The 16,840-nt window shown below is 46.7% G+C and overlaps 7 protein-coding genes across 7 annotated transcripts; 6 read left to right on the top strand and 1 right to left on the bottom strand.

Moving 5' to 3' along the window:
• Nucleotides 1–892: 892 nt before the first annotated feature.
• Nucleotides 893–2,708, top strand: F4813DRAFT_392821 (uncharacterized protein; the record flags this gene model as incomplete). The annotated part of the gene is made up of 6 exons (XM_049247325.1): nt 893–1,540; nt 1,608–1,833; nt 1,888–2,328; nt 2,383–2,484; nt 2,538–2,596; nt 2,661–2,708. The coding sequence occupies 6 exons, from the start codon at nt 893–895 to the stop codon at nt 2,706–2,708; spliced, it is 1,524 nt and encodes a 507-aa protein (XP_049096280.1).
• Nucleotides 2,709–2,753: 45 nt separating this feature from the next.
• Nucleotides 2,754–4,926, bottom strand: F4813DRAFT_212871 (uncharacterized protein). Its single transcript, XM_049239687.1, has one exon. The coding sequence runs from the start codon at nt 4,739–4,741 to the stop codon at nt 2,993–2,995; it is 1,749 nt and encodes a 582-aa protein (XP_049096279.1). The 5' UTR covers nt 4,742–4,926; the 3' UTR covers nt 2,754–2,992.
• A 1,026-nt stretch (nt 4,927–5,952) lies between these two features.
• F4813DRAFT_399034 (glycoside hydrolase family 55 protein) lies at nt 5,953–9,098 on the top strand (the record flags this gene model as incomplete). Its single annotated transcript, XM_049248122.1, has 6 exons — nt 5,953–6,577; nt 6,625–7,245; nt 7,319–7,322; nt 7,438–7,441; nt 7,478–8,789; nt 8,861–9,098. Exons 1-6 carry the CDS (start codon nt 6,273–6,275, stop codon nt 9,096–9,098), a joined length of 2,484 nt encoding a protein of 827 aa, XP_049096278.1. The 5' UTR covers nt 5,953–6,272.
• Nucleotides 9,099–9,656: 558 nt separating this feature from the next.
• F4813DRAFT_392817 (uncharacterized protein) lies at nt 9,657–10,284 on the top strand (the record flags this gene model as incomplete). The annotated part of the gene is made up of 2 exons (XM_049247324.1): nt 9,657–10,208; nt 10,270–10,284. The coding sequence occupies 2 exons, from the start codon at nt 9,657–9,659 to the stop codon at nt 10,282–10,284; spliced, it is 567 nt and encodes a 188-aa protein (XP_049096277.1).
• An 844-nt stretch (nt 10,285–11,128) lies between these two features.
• On the top strand, nt 11,129–11,939 carry F4813DRAFT_371375 (uncharacterized protein). The gene is made up of 2 exons (XM_049244609.1): nt 11,129–11,461; nt 11,554–11,939. Exons 1-2 carry the CDS (start codon nt 11,242–11,244, stop codon nt 11,580–11,582), a joined length of 249 nt encoding a protein of 82 aa, XP_049096276.1. The 5' UTR covers nt 11,129–11,241; the 3' UTR covers nt 11,583–11,939.
• Nucleotides 11,940–13,764, top strand: F4813DRAFT_371372 (NAD(P)-binding protein). The gene is made up of 3 exons (XM_049244608.1): nt 11,940–12,929; nt 12,986–13,210; nt 13,315–13,764. The coding sequence occupies exons 1-3, from the start codon at nt 12,533–12,535 to the stop codon at nt 13,533–13,535; spliced, it is 843 nt and encodes a 280-aa protein (XP_049096275.1). The 5' UTR covers nt 11,940–12,532; the 3' UTR covers nt 13,536–13,764.
• Nucleotides 13,765–14,347: 583 nt separating this feature from the next.
• On the top strand, nt 14,348–15,742 carry F4813DRAFT_212518 (uncharacterized protein). Its single transcript, XM_049239686.1, has 2 exons — nt 14,348–14,451; nt 14,510–15,742. Exon 2 carries the CDS (start codon nt 14,793–14,795, stop codon nt 15,501–15,503), a length of 711 nt encoding a protein of 236 aa, XP_049096274.1. The 5' UTR covers nt 14,348–14,451; nt 14,510–14,792; the 3' UTR covers nt 15,504–15,742.
• Nucleotides 15,743–16,840: the final 1,098 nt, after the last annotated feature.

Raw genomic sequence — 16,840 nt, 5'->3', positions numbered from 1 at the left:
CGAGGTAGCCAGCTGAAAAATACCCCCACAGTTCCCTTTTAGGGAAGATCGTGAAGCTGAACGTACGACTCATGTATGGAACGCAGGTATTACAAATGATATAACGAGGCTCTTTGGGAGACTTCGTTGGGTAGGAATTCCACCCGCAGTGAATATAAATGCGTGAAAAGTGTTGGCCGCCGGCTCAGTCGGGATTTGAAGTGAGCTATCGTGCAAAAGGTCCCAAAACTAGCATTGGCTACGCGGGTGTCGTTGGGCATATGAGTTTTTTTTTTTTGCTTTTTCATTAGGCTCAAAGTGCTCCTTTCAGCCCGAGTCGCCTATCTATGTTGACTCCTACGCAAGGAGAACCCCCCGCGAGACGAGATATCAACCATTTAGGACAATGTGACATCCAGCTGCACATACTCCAAGCGACGACAAAATGACGACCACGTGTACAACGAATGGAACCTATATGGGGTTTCTTTTTATCGGCACCTGTCGACTCACTCATCAATCCTTCATACACCGAGATCAACGCCTAATGCTAGGGCATGGGTTACATCACCGCCTCACCTAGATAGCCTGCAGCCACAACAGGATCAACGATTGACATATAGCAATTTTATAGGTGTCTACGAGTTTAGCAGAGTTTTACTAGATGTTCAGTTGGAGATTGAAACTCGTATTGTCTGGGAAATGAGGCTCAAAATGAGGGCAAGAGAGGTAAGAGAGGTAAGAGAGGTAAGAGAGGCAGGAATCGAGAATTTCACGACTTGGTCGGCTTGCGGCTCAAGAATCACGATATGTATTTATATGACTACTATTCAGCATTACACTATGGCCTCAGGAACAATATTAAATCCCCATCTTCAAGTTTTCCAAGCAATTATATGCGGCTTTCTCCAAAATGTCTCTTCATAGTGATGCTGCAGCTGGCGTCCTCACGCACGCAGCGCTAAACAACTACTTAAATACTTGCAAAATCAACGAACCCAGCACCGAGAAGGGGAATGGTACCATCGGATTAACACCCCTTGCATTGGCCGCGCGAAATGGACATGTTGATATTGTCAGGCTCCTCCTTGAGAAAGGAGCCATGGTGGATGCTCTCTCATCGCAGCTCCGTACACCGTTGTGGATCATGACGGCGCGGGGACAGGGCGACAACCGAGCCGAGATAGTTCAGCTTTTGCTAAGATATGGGGCAGACCCGAAATACTCTCTCCCGACTCTCCAAAACGGCTCGACACCTCTCGAGAATGAACTCAAGCAGCGGAAGGATCCCGATGTGATTCGGCTTCTCGTCCAGAATGGTGGCAAGACAGACAAAGTTACAAGCCTAGCAGCTAGTCTAGGAGTACCTGAGATCGATGCTGTCATGGAACCCTTCAAGCAGAGAGGCAATGTTCTCGAAACTATCGTTAGCCTTATCATCGCCGTCATACTATACATCTTCGGTTGGGTGCACAATGCAGCTCTTGCAGCTGGAAGCATCTTGAAGAAGTACCCAATCAGTGGCCGCATGAATAGCTCGATGGTAAAGAAAGTACACGAGGTGCGACGATGCAGACAGTCTATGAACCCCTATTTTGCCCTGTTCACAACCTAACTTTCTCTTATAGGCACTACCACCTCCAAAAACCAAGGAAGAGTTCAAGAAGAATATTGGCGATTTCGTGGCCAAGCACAAGTTAGGGAAATTCTTCAGGGATGATAGCCAACAACTACTAGAGAGTATTGCCGCCAAGGCTGTTGAGCTGCAAAGGGATACTACCTCAGTCTTGGGCCAACCGGAGAATAGCGAGAACCTCATCAAGCTCGCTCTTTACCAGCCTGTCATTTATTGCGGTAGGACCACAAGCCCTCAAATTGGCCATGGTTTCGAGCTAACAATATTCGTAGACGACAGTAGATCAATGGACCCGATGGGCAACAATGATGGGGAAAACCGTATGGGGGATCAGCGGGATCTAGTTCGTCGAGTTGCCTCCATATGCACCAGGATAGTACCCGATGAGCTTGGTGTTCATCTTCGGTTTATAAACAACGAGCCGGATAATAGTGACAACCTGAGTATAGACGAAATCCAGAACATCATGGATCAAGTCAGGCCTCTAGGATGCACAGAGATCGGAACTCAGCTCCGCAACCGGATTCTTCAACCTCTCCTATATTCCCAGTACAACGATAACGTTAAGAATCTAAAGCGACCGCTCTTAATTTCAATCATCACTGACGGAATCCCATATGGTGGAAGCAAATCGCTTGAGACACGAGATACCCTCCGGGACGAAATCAAGAAATGCCAGGAGTATCTGCTTGAAAATGGCCTTCCATCGCGAAGTAAGTTCTTCGTTACCCCCATATCCATAGACCCCTTGCTAACCTGCTTCGAAGCTGTGATATTCCAAATCAGTCAGATTGGTAGCGACAAGAACTCTAAAGAATTCCTGCAAAGCTTGAAGGAAGAGAACCTAGAGAACGTGTACATTACAGCACGTGAGTTATGCAAGTCAGCCCTAAAGTGAACAACTGCTAATTTAAACTATTAGAGCAACTCGACTCAAAGTTCCGAGAGCTCAGGAAGAACGAGAAGGATCTCGAGGCTTGGGTGAGTATCTCCATTAATATCCCTCCCTCGTCTATCAGAAGAGGCTAACCGCATGACCTTCCAGCTGTTCGAAACTCTCCTCGAACCAATTCTGGACAAAAGGCCTAGTTAGGTCGCAAAGTTGCAACTATTGAGCTCTAGATAAGAAGGTCCTAGCGAAGAAGTTGTTTTAAGAGTTGGGGCCTAAGGAGATACAACGGTGGAGATGGGTCTGACGATTTATTCGGCGATTAACCTACGCACGCCCTTGCGATATTACCTTACGAAGGATTTCTTTTGTCATGTAACGACTTTCGGTTTTCCTAGTTTCAACTTCAAGGTTGGAGGGCTCGGTATAGCTATTGTAGTAAATTTTCAAATTATAGCACCTGCATTACTTGGTAGCGATGGGGGCATTCAACGGATTAGATTGCGCCATAACTTCCGTCCACGTTCTGAAGTCTTTGTAGATATTTCGTTCCCAAAACTCCAAGCAGTATATGACTGTCTGATTATTAGAACCAGAAAGTCGTCGTCGCCTACTAGCCTCTTAACGCCGGGAAGCAATGGGGAGATAGTGGGAGTGTTGTCGAAAGGGCCCCTGTCGTATTGTGGGTTGGAATCAAGTGCGAAGTCTGCACCGAGGGATTCAAAGCCATGCTTTTCAGAACATACTCTCCGTCTTCGATACAGACCACCCCTTCCACTGGGTATTGTTGAATAAATGGGAGGGATGTGTGACTTGTCGCAAGGATGTGCAGCGCCGCGGCAGGGCGGAAGTGATAAAATAGGACCTCGTGCGTTATCCGTGTCGGTTACGGCTATTCGACCGTTCCAGATTTGGCAGGCACTTCTATGGCTGCTATGATGATAATGGGGAACTGTGAAAGACTTCGTATAAATATTAAAACACACTGATATAAGGCTGTCGCCCATGGGATAACACGCGGGCTCGCGGGTAGTTGCATCTAAACTCTGAGTAGCCGGAAATATAGCTTGCATTAGGCAATATCCGCCGTAAGAATCTACCTTTTCCCAACGAAGGTTCGTAAAATCGAGGGACTCCATGGTAGATTCGGGACAAGTATTTCTGTCTAAATAATAAGTCTCTACAAGTACGCCGTTGCGGATTTCGTGTACTCGGAGCTGCTTCATGGGAGCGGGGGTAAGGGTAATGACAAAGAAGATGTTATCCTCGGTCGGAGAAATAATAAAATCCAAAAGCATGCCGCTTTGAACGAGGCGTGAGCCAGCATTATGAGAAGAGACAAGCTGTCCGGGAGTAAAGTCGTATATATGAGATGTACCAAGGGGTCCCTTAGTGTAACAACCAGTTACATCAATATGTTCGGGTTCTCGATCAAATCTCCAAATAAAGAGTTCTGCATTCTTAGTAACGATAAGAACAGTCTCTCCTTCCGCAATACAGCGAACGAACTCCTCTGGGACTCTGGTGGAGTGGAGTCTATCCAGTTCGAGATGCCACGCATGTAGTATCTTTCCACGCCCCATGAGAAGTAGTTTACCACTCATGGCTGTCTTGAAACCCTGCTTCTCTCCGCGATGATTCGGAAATAAGTATGCCCGTCGCTTTCTCGTGCGTAGATCATCAACAACGGCGAAATAAGGGAGGACATACGCTTCAGGCCACCACGCCATTCGGCCATTATTGTACATCATAAAACGTGGGAAATAAGTACCAGGGTCAAATTCCAAATCATCCACATTCTCGTAACAATGTATGCCTCCTTCCAGCTCGGGGACGCCCTTGCTTAGCGTGAAGAAACGGTCGGAGCCCAAACACATCTCATGATGTAAGGCGGAGGCGAATCTGCCACTCACTCTTCTCTGAATTTTATGTAAAATGAGTCGGAACATCTCGCCCAAATCTTGGCCATCGGTAGCCGAACTGCGGATGTGGTTCTCCAAACCCGGGAACCACCGCCGAGCGAGCTTAGGCCATATTTCGTCGCTCAGCCAAACACTACGCCAATAACGACATGCGCTGAGACCCGCGTCTATGTCTTTTGGCTCGAGATAGACAATAATCAGAGCATGCATCTCAAAGGGAAGACGACTAACGATATCGAGCTTTATGTTTCTTGAGCTTGAAGACGACGTACGCGTACTTCCCGAGTGCCGCAGTTGTGTTAAGAGCGACTTCATGATGTCTCAGCCTCAAAACATGTAACCTAGAATGTTGATATTCCCATAAATGCCCCGTGGTATATTTCTGTTGTTGAATTTATTGTCGATCTGTATTAATGCATGTATAATAAATAGTCGGATTATGGCGACTGGACCATTGTATCTAAGTTAGGTACCTAAGGTAAGCAGTCTACTGAAAAAAGAAGAATAGACGGTGAAGGGCTGTTGGTTACAGAGACAAAGTTAATAAAATAGTACTTCAGCTTACTACACACTCTAAAAATACATGTGAAGTACCTTAGGTACCTGTATTGGTCGAATAAGGATTTTGGACAAAAGGGGGGCAGTTCGAGTTACACAACATCTTATCGTACGTGGTGCACAGTACCTAGGTAGGTACAATACCCAAACAAGTAACTGTGTAGCATGTCGGCCCCGACTTCTTTAGGTTATTTGGTGCATCGCTGGAGTCATTTAATTCCTTGCCATTTTCAACCAAATGGTAGATATGAATCTTTTCGCCGTCAATCAGGAATCTCGATTGACTGAAAGAACAAACACCCTTTGTCGACGCGACTTCAGAAGACAACTCAGCAATGGTCTGGTTCGTTGTTCGCATTCTCGCACTACGCGATGCCAAGATAATACGCGAAAAGGAAGTAGAGCGCAAGTAGCTCGAAGTCCTTTGAACAAACATCCGAGGCTTAAAATCCAACGAGGAATTTAATCTGATGTTAGATGATCCCGATAATGGTTATTATACGCGTTCTTATCGCAGCATATCTCCGATGATAAATGCGATTGCTCCTACAGCTGTGTAGTACGCCCAGTGCATCAGCCCTTCGTCAGCTCGGAAAAATAAAGATATATCGGAAGACTGACCAATTGCTACCGGACGTATTTAGGTAGAAGGATCTCGTTGAACTCAACTCAACCACGTCAACTACGCGTAAATTAGCCGAGTGGTTGCAAGGCAATCCCAGTCAGTACCTTAGGCTTAGGTTGGGTAGGTATTCATAAAGAATACAGACCAAAATCACCAGAAACCCCAGTTACAAAAGTATGCGGCTGATTACAATCTGGAGAACTCGACCCCGAGCTTCAAGGGTCTAGACCGTCTTAGTTTCGCTAAGTCTACAGCTCTAAGCAAAACCAAACCTATCACCTAGTCTTGATTCAACGCCGCTATTCAGCACATCTAGCTCTTTTGGATCAAGTTGATCGACTCAGTCTCAGCTAAAGCGAACTCTAAGACATTTTCGGCAAGAATGATGCGCGGCCGTGATACATTCCAGCCTCACCTATCGACCCTTTCCCTGGTCTCGATCGCTCTCATTTCTTAAGCTTTCCTAAGCTATTAATCATGACATCCTCTATGCGGCCTCCGTGCCTATCTGGGACCCTTAGTTGGCGTTAAGCGCCGAAGTGATTAGCTACTAATACTTGTCATGCTCAGCTTGCGTTTACCCTGTCTCTTTTTGTAGGTGATGCGTTTCGTTCTTACGCATTCTTTTGGCCTTCAGTGTTTGATTGCGCTGTCCAATTCAACATGCGTTTCCTGGCGGCCATCCTATTCCTGCCGACTATTCTAGGAGAGAAACTATTTATCCCAGAGGTACAAAGCGCAGTGAGCGCGCAGCTAGCAGAATTCGGTGAGTATACAAGCGAATATGGTTCGGCCGTGGTCAATCATGCCTCGCCGGTGAGCTCAAGCTCCGAAGTGAGGAAAATCGAAGAACGAGCCACCAGCACTTACTGGTATGAGACGATCTCTCACCAAGGCATATCAGCTTTCAATTCCAACCGTACGACTTACAAGGTCTACCGCAACGTTAAGGATTATGGCGCCAAAGGGTATGGGTAGCTTACCCCCTTGAGTGAAGTACTAATTAGAAGAACAGAGACGGCAAAACTGACGATACAGCCGCTATCAATAGGGCAATTAGCGATGGCAATAGGTGCGCTCCAGGATCTTGCTCTTCGTCCAGCACAACCAACGCCGTTGTCTACGTGCCCGCAGGGACCTATGTAGTTTCTTCTTCGATTATCAGCTACTATGCAACCAATATCATCGGCAACCCGAACAGCATGCCTATTTTGAAAGCGACGTCCGGATTTTCTGGATTCGGTGTCATAGACGGTGCTAAGTACCAGGACGGCGGAGCTTTACCTTATGGAGCGACGAATATCTTCTGGCGCCAGGTCAGAAACTTTGTCATTGACCTGACGGCTATTCCAGCAGCAACGGAGGCGACGGGAATCCATTGGCCTACGGCGCAGGCGACCAGTTTACAAAATATCGTATTCCAGATGTCTAGCAATGCGGGTACCAAGCACCAAGGAGTTTTCATCGAGTCGGGTTCTGGAGGTATCTTAAACGATCTTGTATTTAACGGCGGTTTGTATGGAGCCGTATTTGGAAACCAACAGTTTACCGTACGAAACCTCACATTCAACAACGCGGTTACTGCTATCTACCAGCTCTGGGATTGGGGTTGGACTTATAAGAGCATATCTGTCAGGTATGTACCAATCGATTGATCCCTTTTCCTCCTTAAATTTCGTCCATTTTATTTTTACATGTACTAACGGAAGAACAGTAAGTACCTAGCCAAGCCCTTGTTGAACCTACGTCCACCGCAGACCTTTGCAAAGTAGCATACTAAACGACAATGGCATTCCATTCTTATTTCCTACCTACCTAAGGTAGGTAGGTAGGTAATCATGTGAATACATAGGGCTAATATGATGTAGATAACTGTACGGTTGGTCTTGATATGGCTACCCGCGACACGAGCGGCGAAACTGTAGGATCTGTCACCTTCTTTGATAGCTCGTTCACGAACACGAAAATCGCATTCAATATCTCGCGATCCTCAATGTCTCAGCCGACAACCGGCGGTAGTCTTGCAATTGAGAACGTCTCCCTGAAGAATGTACCGACGACTATCCAATACGGCCCAACCAAAAGCACCCTACTTGCGGGTACCACAGGGTCGACGACAATCACCAGCTGGGTAAGCGGCAATGTGTATAATCCCACCGGCCCTAAGACTACAGCCGGTTCTATCACACCTCCTACCCGCCCGGCTGCTCTCGTGAGCAATGGCAAATTCTATGAGCGGTCGAAACCATCATATGCCAATCTCGCCTCGTCATCATTCTCTTCCGTCCGAACCGGTGGCGCTAAGGGCGATGGTACGACCGACGATACTGCAGCTCTACAGAGTGTTATAACCGCGGCTGCTAGTGCCGGTCGTGTTGTTTACTTCGATGCCGGAACTTACAAAGTAACTAAGACCCTCCTTATTCCAGCCGGCAGTAAAATTGTCGGAGAAGGCTACCCCGTCATTATGTCCAGCGGATCCTACTTCAGTAACGTCAACTCGCCACAAGTTGTGGTACAGATTGGTAAAGCTGGCGACACCGGGACAGTAGAGTGGAGTGATATGATCGTGTCTACACAGGGCGCCCAAGCTGGTGCGATTCTCATCCGGTGGAATATCGCATCGCCAGCCGGCTCACCGAGCGGAATGTGGGATATCCACACCCGAATCGGAGGTACCACAGGCTCCAACCTCTCTTTGGCCAATTGCCCGTCAACACCATCATCCACAACCGTCAATAGCCAATGCGTCTCAGGCTATATGTCTATGCACATATCAAAATCAGCCGCAGGGATCTACGCCGAGAACGTATGGCTGTGGGTTGCAGACCACGATGTAGATAACAGCGCATTGACGCAGATCAAAGTCTATGCTGGCCGAGGCCTGCTGGTTGAGTCAACGGTTGGAACGATCTGGCTCGTAGGTACTAGCATTGAGCACCACGTGCGATACCAGTACCAGTTCAGCAAAACGCAGAACATTTTCGCCGGTCAAATTCAAAGCGAAACACCATACTACCAGCCCAATCCAGGTGCGCGACAGCCATTCCCCTTGAACTTGACCATCGACGACCCGAACTTCGACATCCTATGCCCGCAAGGCTCATCGCCAAGCACCTGCTCTGAATCATGGGGGCTTCGTGTTAGCGCCAGCAAGAGCGTCCTCGTATATGGTGCCGGGTGAGTCAATTTCTTCAGCCTCGCTGCATAAAACTCCAACTTGATTGTTTCAATTAGCTAACTTGCAACAGTTTATATTCGTTCTTTAACAATTTTAACACGGCCTGCTCTGCTAAGGGCGCCAGCTCGCTATGCCAGACCGGAATCGTTCAGTACGACTCAGCAAGTACCAAGGGATTCTGGATTTATGGCCTGAATACTGTTGGTGCTTATGGGATGGTTTATAGGGATACTACCAAGCTCACGGACTATTCACAAAACGTTAATGTGTTCCCAAGCACCATCATCGTATTTAACAGTAACAACTAATGATGTATATGGTAAGATACAATGTATAGAATATATATTACTATTAAAATGCATCCCCTTACCCTATGAAAGGGTCCGGGATGTGCCTAATCTAGACTAGTACATAATTTATCTTGAAAGACAACAGCCTATACAATAATTTCATTTATTAAAACTATTTAGGTTAGTTAGGTAGCTACTTACCACTAACATACTAACCTAGACGCAATAGAAGAAAGAAACCGTTTACCTGACAGCATAATGATTTGCGAACCGTGATATTGACTTATTACAACGCCTTTGATAACTACATTGTTTAGAGGGTCGTTCATTGTACAATTTCAAATGTTATGAATCAGTCATCTATTTAGACAAAGGCGGAGTGTATCCAGCTCAGGGGTAGCTTTTAGGTATTGCGCCATACTATTCTGTATTTTAGACGATCTCCCCTTGATCATCAGCAATCCAAGTTCCAAGATTGCAAGCATTTTCACATCTGATTATCTCGAAAAAACTATTTATCCGAGGTAGGTTAACAAGGGTTCTAAGAAGGCATTAAGTAATACCTTACGATTCAAGATGTCAACTTCGGAGAATTTTGATAGGGATGTCGAGATGGAATTGATTTCAGACTATTTACGGTCGACTGGCGGTAAACAATCAATTAACGACGACGGACAACCGGCTTACGATGCGTCTTCCTCACAGCAATTGGACCTTCCTGCGTTTGTGACACCGTTGGAGATAGAACACGCCCCTGGCATGGACGCTCTGTATCCCCCCACGCCGCGTAAGTTCTCCATGCCTGCTATGCCGGCGCCCAACAAACCTTGTAACCCACAGCAGGACCTATCAACCTCAGATGGTCTTCTACAAGAGGAAGACGAGCAAGAGGTAGGTCATAATCCGCGAAAAGTCAGAAGGAACACCCAGAAGGTCAACGGCGACGGGGCGTGTACTCTGGAGGAGTTTTGGTATGAGGAAGGCAAGGAATGGAAGGTCAGCCCGAAGAAGGGTGAACGCACGGCACACAGCACAAGAAAAAAGTCGAAAGGCATGGAGGCTTTGCAATCAGGACCAGAATGCTACGCTTGCGGCAATAAGCTAGGGTACAAGAACCTTATGAACAATGTTCCTTGCAGCGTGTGCGGTTGTTTTAATTAGTTACGCCTAGCTAATAGTAAAATCATAGAATTGCCTACCATAGAGGTAACTACCTAAGGTACCTAGGTAAGTAGGTAGTGTATTATAACTAACCCCCTTTTTCACTTTCCGTCGAAGTATAGTCTGGACAGCGAAATGTGTTCTCTCGTCAGGGCTTAGGGATGTATCTGTCACCAGCAAGCCAATCGATATAATTATACCGCCGTATACCCCTGCATGTAAGACTTTGGACTGTGGCTGGCGGTTTCTTGAGCCATATTGTCGATAGACCGTCCTCGACGTAAAAAAAGGAGATGTGAGACTGCGGACGTGACCATATTCGAGAGATGTTGGTGGCGGCCGGGCTACATAGCCTCGGCCGAAGTCGTCGAAACAGCAAAGGGCGATAAATGCCACATATATTTAAAAGGGAATATAACACGAACTAACATGCGGTAGACGCGAGCGATACAAAGATTCAAGACGCGCTAAAGTGAGATTTTTTTCGGAGGTTCTCAAGATTTCAAGATAGCGATATTAATGGTTTGTGCGCCCTCTGAAATCTGGAGGGGTTTTTTTAGTTGCTAAGGGCAATCCGAAAAGCCTTAATTAATAAGAAGCCCTTTGCTGTAAAAAGCAAATAAATACCTTACATGAGAGATGAGTTGACTTGAAGCAAGAAAAATACATTTGTAGGATGAAGTTGGGAAGGTTGTACCTAGGTAGGTATGTATGTAGATGTACATAGGTACCTCCCATGTTAGAGGTACATTACATGTACCTACCTAGGTAGGTACCTACATATGTAATACACCATGACGTCACCTGTGTATTACGAATTACGAGTTGCAGTGGCCGATCAATCACCTGATTATTCGATTCGGATGTTATTTTTATCGGGGACCGACCGACAATTAGACCACTACTTTCTTTTTACTCAGAACATCCCATTACATTTTCATCAACTTACAATAATCATCTGTCCACATCCGCTTCCCAACTTACACAACTTACACAGAAAATGGCCGATAATAAGTCACAAGATAATACCGTACTCGCTTCCGGAGAGGAGACCAAGAAGGTGGACCCAGTCTCGGAGAATACAACGCAAACGGACTCCGGCGACAACAAGACGGAGAATGCCGCCACGTCCGATTCCAGCTCCACTTCGCAGTCGAGACCGACCAGACATTTGCCCACGCACTACAAGGGAATGCCGAAGCAGTGGGAGAAGAACCGAGGTAAGCACCGGCCCTAAGCACGTTCCGCCAAGAACCGACCAGAGAGCATATTCGCTGTTCCAGCTCCGTAGGTAGGCTAACCAAAAGAACAGTTCCTAAGAAGGATACCCAAGACTCCTAACATTTCTTAGCGATTGAGAGGATAGCCACGGTGTTTTAGTGAAGCCATAACCATAACTATAGTTTATATCAAAATACCAAAATATCAAAATATCCATGTATCCCTATTCAGTCTTCCATATGCCGAAATCGTCTCAATTGTGGCCCTTGGTGAACCAGGACTTCCTCCCTCCAGTCAATCCGACATGTATTCAATATCCAGCCTGCGTCGACTATACGAAGCAAATAGTCGGAAGTCGCCTGCAACTCGGCTGAACCGAGTTCGGAACAGTTTCTGCATAAAGCCATTGTGATATTTTATAGAAGTTGACATGCAAGACGGGGTAAGTTTTAAGTTTTACAGAGCTTAGAAGATGAACGAAAAGGAAGCAAGTTTTCAAAAATTTCAAGTATTAAATTAGGTGTAGGTACCTATGCAGTTTTAATATCAATTCAAGAGGTAAACTTCGCTTTAAAAAGCCGTCTAATCCATTACATGACGATACCAAGTCCTTCAAAACGGGAATCTCCTGACGCCGTACCCCGCTCATAGGGTCACTCATAGGGTGACCAACTGCCGAGTTCAGTAGCCTGTATATCAGGCTATCCCCTCTGAAGTGCAAAACACTACTGTACATACCTTCTTCCATCGATTTTGGCAAGTCGGGGTTCAACGATGGCTTGGTACGTTGCTTGTTAAGGAGCAATGTACGGAATTTATCCAATCAGACTCGAAAAGTCTGTACTATGCTGGCACCTATATATTCCCCGCTTCCTTCGTCGACTACTTGACCTAGGTCCTTACTTCATCTTATATATACAAGACGTTAACTAGTCTCGATAACATAAATACCTTGCACCATCCTCATAAACACTCAGTCACAGTATCGGAGAAACATCATACAAGTTTCCTCGGAATATATCGACCAAAATTGACTTACACCAAACCTAGGTACACTTACAAAAACTACAATGAACGGCAACTCAACACAACCCCGACCGCTAAGTGTCATCGTGACCGGCGGCTCGAGCGGGCTCGGAGCCGCGATGACAAAGTACTTTGCTTCTCTAGGTTATGCCGTCAGTATTTTTGACGTCAACACCTCCTTAGGCCACAAGGTGGTGACCGACACAGGATCAGAGTATCCGCAATCAACTATCAACTTCAAGCGCGTAGACGTCACGTCGTGGTCGGACCTAGACACGGCGTTTAGGGAGGTCTACCAGCAGCGCGGCGCCGTCGACATCGTCATGGCCAACGCTGGCATCTCGGAACAAGGTGTTAGCAGTCTGACGCTCGTCGACGAGGAGGAGCCGTCGCAGCCAAGACTCAGGACGCTGGACGTAAATCTTACGGGTGTGATATACAGTGAGTTTCATCGGTCCTCGTGCGAATAGCTGCGCTTTTACTAACTACTACGGCAGCCGTCAAACTTGCAGCACACTACATTAGGAAGAACAAGCCAGATCCCACAACAGGATCACGGGGTACCATCATCTGCACCTCTTCAAATGCGGGCCTATACCCATTCCCCGTAGCTCCTATGTACGCTGCCTCAAAAGCCGGCGTTATCGGGCTCGTTCGATCCCTAGCAAGGGTTCTCGAGCGCGTTAACATCCGCATCAACGCACTAGCACCCGCAGTCCTCGGTAAGAGCATCCCTTCTCTACTCTCCCATCCTAGCTTCTTCCGGCTTTCCCAGAGCTACACCTATCATCAGAATGTCGTCGACTGGGCTAACAAAACAATACAGAAAGCGGTATCGCTCCATCCAAAGCCTTATTCGAGGAGATGATCGTCACGCCGCAGGAGACGCTCATCAAAGGCATCGCGCAGCTCATCGGGGACCCCAAGATCAACGGCGCTGTGGCTGAGATCCACGGCGACAGCGTGACGCTGCGTCCGCCACACGAGTACGTGGACGAGGCTACGTACGCTAACATTGAGACTTTCTGGAAACTCGGCATTGCTTGAGGTGGTGATTTGATTCGTTTGCTAGAGTCTCTTAGAGAATAGAAGCGGGTAGGGATTATTGGCAATATTCAGCTGCTATGGCGCCGCTATAGGTTAGTCAGGCATTTTCGGGAGTATAGAAAAGGTACTAGGCTTGGGTTCGTGGGTGATGTATAATGTATATGGCTATGGAAACCTGTTTAATGACTACTATCCAGAAAGTATATTCAAAGCAAGCTGTACTGTCAATAAGTGCTCCTTCTATCTGGCTATGCGGTGTTTATGTCTACATCTCGAAGAGTTGGCCCCCCTCCCCGTTGATTCAGTGTAAGAGCGCCACCCATGCACCCCTTTCCCAAGCGTAGCATACTAAAGATAGGTAACTAACAGAGTTCGTCTACTCTACACTGGGGTACTACCAAATAGATGGCGATGGAATCTATAGCAGGCACGAATTCCTCAGAAAGGCATCAAAATGGCCTCGCCTCAAATGGGTCCAAGTCGCAAGAGTCCAAGGACAGAAGCGAGAGGGTTCTTTTTCACGGCCTAGTAATTACCTTATACAAAGGAACTAGGTTTCAGCAACATGTAATATTACATGCCTATTATTTGTAAAGGAAGCCCCAGTTGCCTTGCAAGCACAAGAGCCGATATGTTTAGAGGCGGCCTGAAAAGGCATTGTTGTAGAAATTGATTCCTCAGTAATCACAAACCGTTTGTTGCTAGGTAGGCATTGTCACGCCGGTAACTATATCTTAGTACATAGATTTTCGAATTGTACTATGCACCGTCCACAATAAATATACGATTAAGTATAGGTAGGTAGGTAGTGGCCAACGCAACGTAATTCTTAGCCCAGCTCGAGACACTTCTTTTCCCCCTCTAGACTAGACCACATAGTCAGCCGTCTGAATACCGCTTTATACCCTTTATCAAGGTAACACTTACCCGACTCTACACTTCTAAATTCACATAAAGATAACTGACCTACCCAGGTGCGTATTTCACGACGCGACTTACTTCCACGTCACGTCGCCCTCAGCTTCTTCATTCCTCTTAAATAATTTACAAATCCCGCTCTACTTTGCTTTGACTACTCCGAGTTAGCACTTCCCTGTATGGTGTACAATAATCCCGCCTGTGAGCATTAGAGCAATCCTTAACACAGGTATCCAGGGCAGATAAAGTGGATTTCGCAGAGAAGGACAGGTACCAGATCCATCGCTGACGCCAGTGCCAAGGTCGCGATATAGGATATCATTGTAGGTCATACTTACCATGTCGAGAATTATTTATTATGATATTGACTGGTTCGAGGACGGCTTACATCCTGTGTGGAGCAACAGCGACCAAGAGGGTGACCTTCCAAACGTTGACGTCGACAACATGGACGAAGAGATTTCGAGTCGGCTTGCTCGAGATCACGATGAGGAATCCAATCAAGGATACCAGCAATCCCCTTCGCAACAGCGCGACGATATCACCATCCCTATCCAAGCCACTCTAAACGGCCGGGACGTTCTTTTTCCTATGAGTTACGAGTTACATAGTCCTCCGAGTTACGGCTCACGTGAAATACGTGCCTACTATTACGACTCCGAAGAGGAGAGCTTGAAAATATGGCTTCAAAATAGCCAATTAGTCACAGCGAACACATACTCTTGGTGGTGGTTCCCGATCGTGGTTGAAAGGGTAAACAACAAACTGTACAACTGGGACCTCCGGTGCTATTGGGACTCCGATTCCGACGGATGGACTCCGGGATACCACGACGAGGGGTATGATTCCTACGATGAGCGATACGGTTGGCTGAGCAACCAGGATTGGGAAGATGAACGCGAGTTCGGTGGTGATGAGTCTTTGGGATGGGGTACAGCTATCCCAGGCGAAATTGACGAGAATCTCCCGAACCCGGCCAACTTCCCTCCGGACCGTGATTACTTTATTCACCCTCATCACCCTACCGATCCGTGGTGGCCACTTTCATAGTGTTTTTAAGTCCGGGTATGGTAATGGCTCGTTAGGTAAGTCGGTCCTAGGTTAGACGGCGAGGAAGGTTTCTTGTAGTTGAAAAGCGTACTTGAACTGACGATGTATATTAGGGGGGTTTAGGGCCGCGCCATCGACTATATCGCTCGAGGTTAGAGATACGTTGGCACGAAATAATTTGTAGCATATGAACCACATCGATTCAGACCTAGGTCTGCAAAATGGTTGGGAGGATGGATAAATAGCTAGTCATCGTGAGCCCTATTTTAGAGGTATTTTCCCGCATACTCCCCAATCTAACAAGACGGCATTTATTTCGATATCCGACCTCGTTAGTTCCTACTTGAACGTGACTTGAATATGACAACCTGCTTAGATTTGGCGAATGACGATGTAGTAAGTCTTTGACCTCGAAGAGCTGCGTTCGATATTGACATTATGATACGGTTTGACTTCGTGTTTCGTGGAAGCGCGAGGTTACGAAACGGATGCAATTAAACGCAAACAAGCACGGTCCTCAGAACCCTTCAGAGCAACAATGTGGTCGATTATGGTTGGCCTGCGCTTCCCTCGCACCTCCTGCTTATCCTTAGCTATTAATGTACGCACGTAGCGAGCTGACGAATTCGTACCATGGACTCCTACCTCGATCGTCGAATGATGGATAAATAAGGCATAGCGGCGTAAGATGAATGAATAAGAAAGGCGGGGAAGTAATAAAGTCCGGGGTTTGGCCTGGGGGAAAAGTCTGGGGTAGTATTGGTCTACATTGAAGAGGAAGGTTGTCATGTGATTTGTGAGGGGAAAAGGAGTAGAGAAACATGCCACTCGAACACCTGAAGTGCGTCGACCACAACCAAACTCCCTTTATAATTCTTATTTTGACCTCACCCGAGAAGTCGACTTCATCGTTTGCTTCTTGCTGACCTTCATTTTCGTATTAAAAACACTAAATTGTTAAAAGGCGCCGTCAGGGGTGAATCCTTAGCACTCAGAGCCGACCGCTCATTTGTATCCGTGATTTATAAGCCCATAATATCTTCTCTTGGAACTACTCCCCTGCGTGATAGTTGTTAGAATGCGGTATTTTCTTTCCAGCTTGTTGCTTATCTCTTATACCTAAAAACGTATCCTCAATCCGTATAAAGCGAACAATCGACTCTGGGCGACATACAACTCGAACCCGTATTGGCTCTTCCAAATAACAATGTCCTAGGCGAAAATCTGCCATTGACATCTTTCAGCACCGCCGAGAATCGAGTGGTACTCCCGGTGCTTTTTGTTCGGGTCCTTCAAGAGTATGATAAGGCCCCAGGTAGAACCGAAATACCTAAGCT

This window comes from Daldinia decipiens, assembly GCF_022478715.1.
Source record: "Daldinia decipiens strain CBS 113046 unplaced genomic scaffold F4813scaffold_38, whole genome shotgun sequence".
Taxonomy (NCBI): Eukaryota; Fungi; Ascomycota; class Sordariomycetes; order Xylariales; family Hypoxylaceae; genus Daldinia; species Daldinia decipiens.
This window is presented reverse-complemented; position numbering and strand designations above follow the sequence as displayed.

Bases quoted from the DNA above. Each gene is read 5' to 3' on its own strand.
- F4813DRAFT_212871 (XM_049239687.1), bottom strand. From the start codon at position 4,741: ATGAAGTCGCTCTTAACACAACTGCGGCACTCGGGAAGTACGCGTACG.
- F4813DRAFT_371375 (XM_049244609.1), top strand. From the start codon at position 11,242: ATGGCCGATAATAAGTCACAAGATAATACCGTACTCGCTTCCGGAGAG. The intron at 11,462-11,553 runs GTAAGCACCGGC...CCAAAAGAACAG, and splicing joins GCAGTGGGAGAAGAACCGAG to TTCCTAAGAAGGATACCCAA.
- F4813DRAFT_371372 (XM_049244608.1), top strand. From the start codon at position 12,533: ATGAACGGCAACTCAACACAACCCCGACCGCTAAGTGTCATCGTGACC. The intron at 12,930-12,985 runs GTGAGTTTCATC...CTACTACGGCAG, and splicing joins TCTTACGGGTGTGATATACA to CCGTCAAACTTGCAGCACAC. The intron at 13,211-13,314 runs GTAAGAGCATCC...AAAACAATACAG, and splicing joins ACTAGCACCCGCAGTCCTCG to AAAGCGGTATCGCTCCATCC.
- F4813DRAFT_212518 (XM_049239686.1), top strand. From the start codon at position 14,793: ATGTCGAGAATTATTTATTATGATATTGACTGGTTCGAGGACGGCTTA.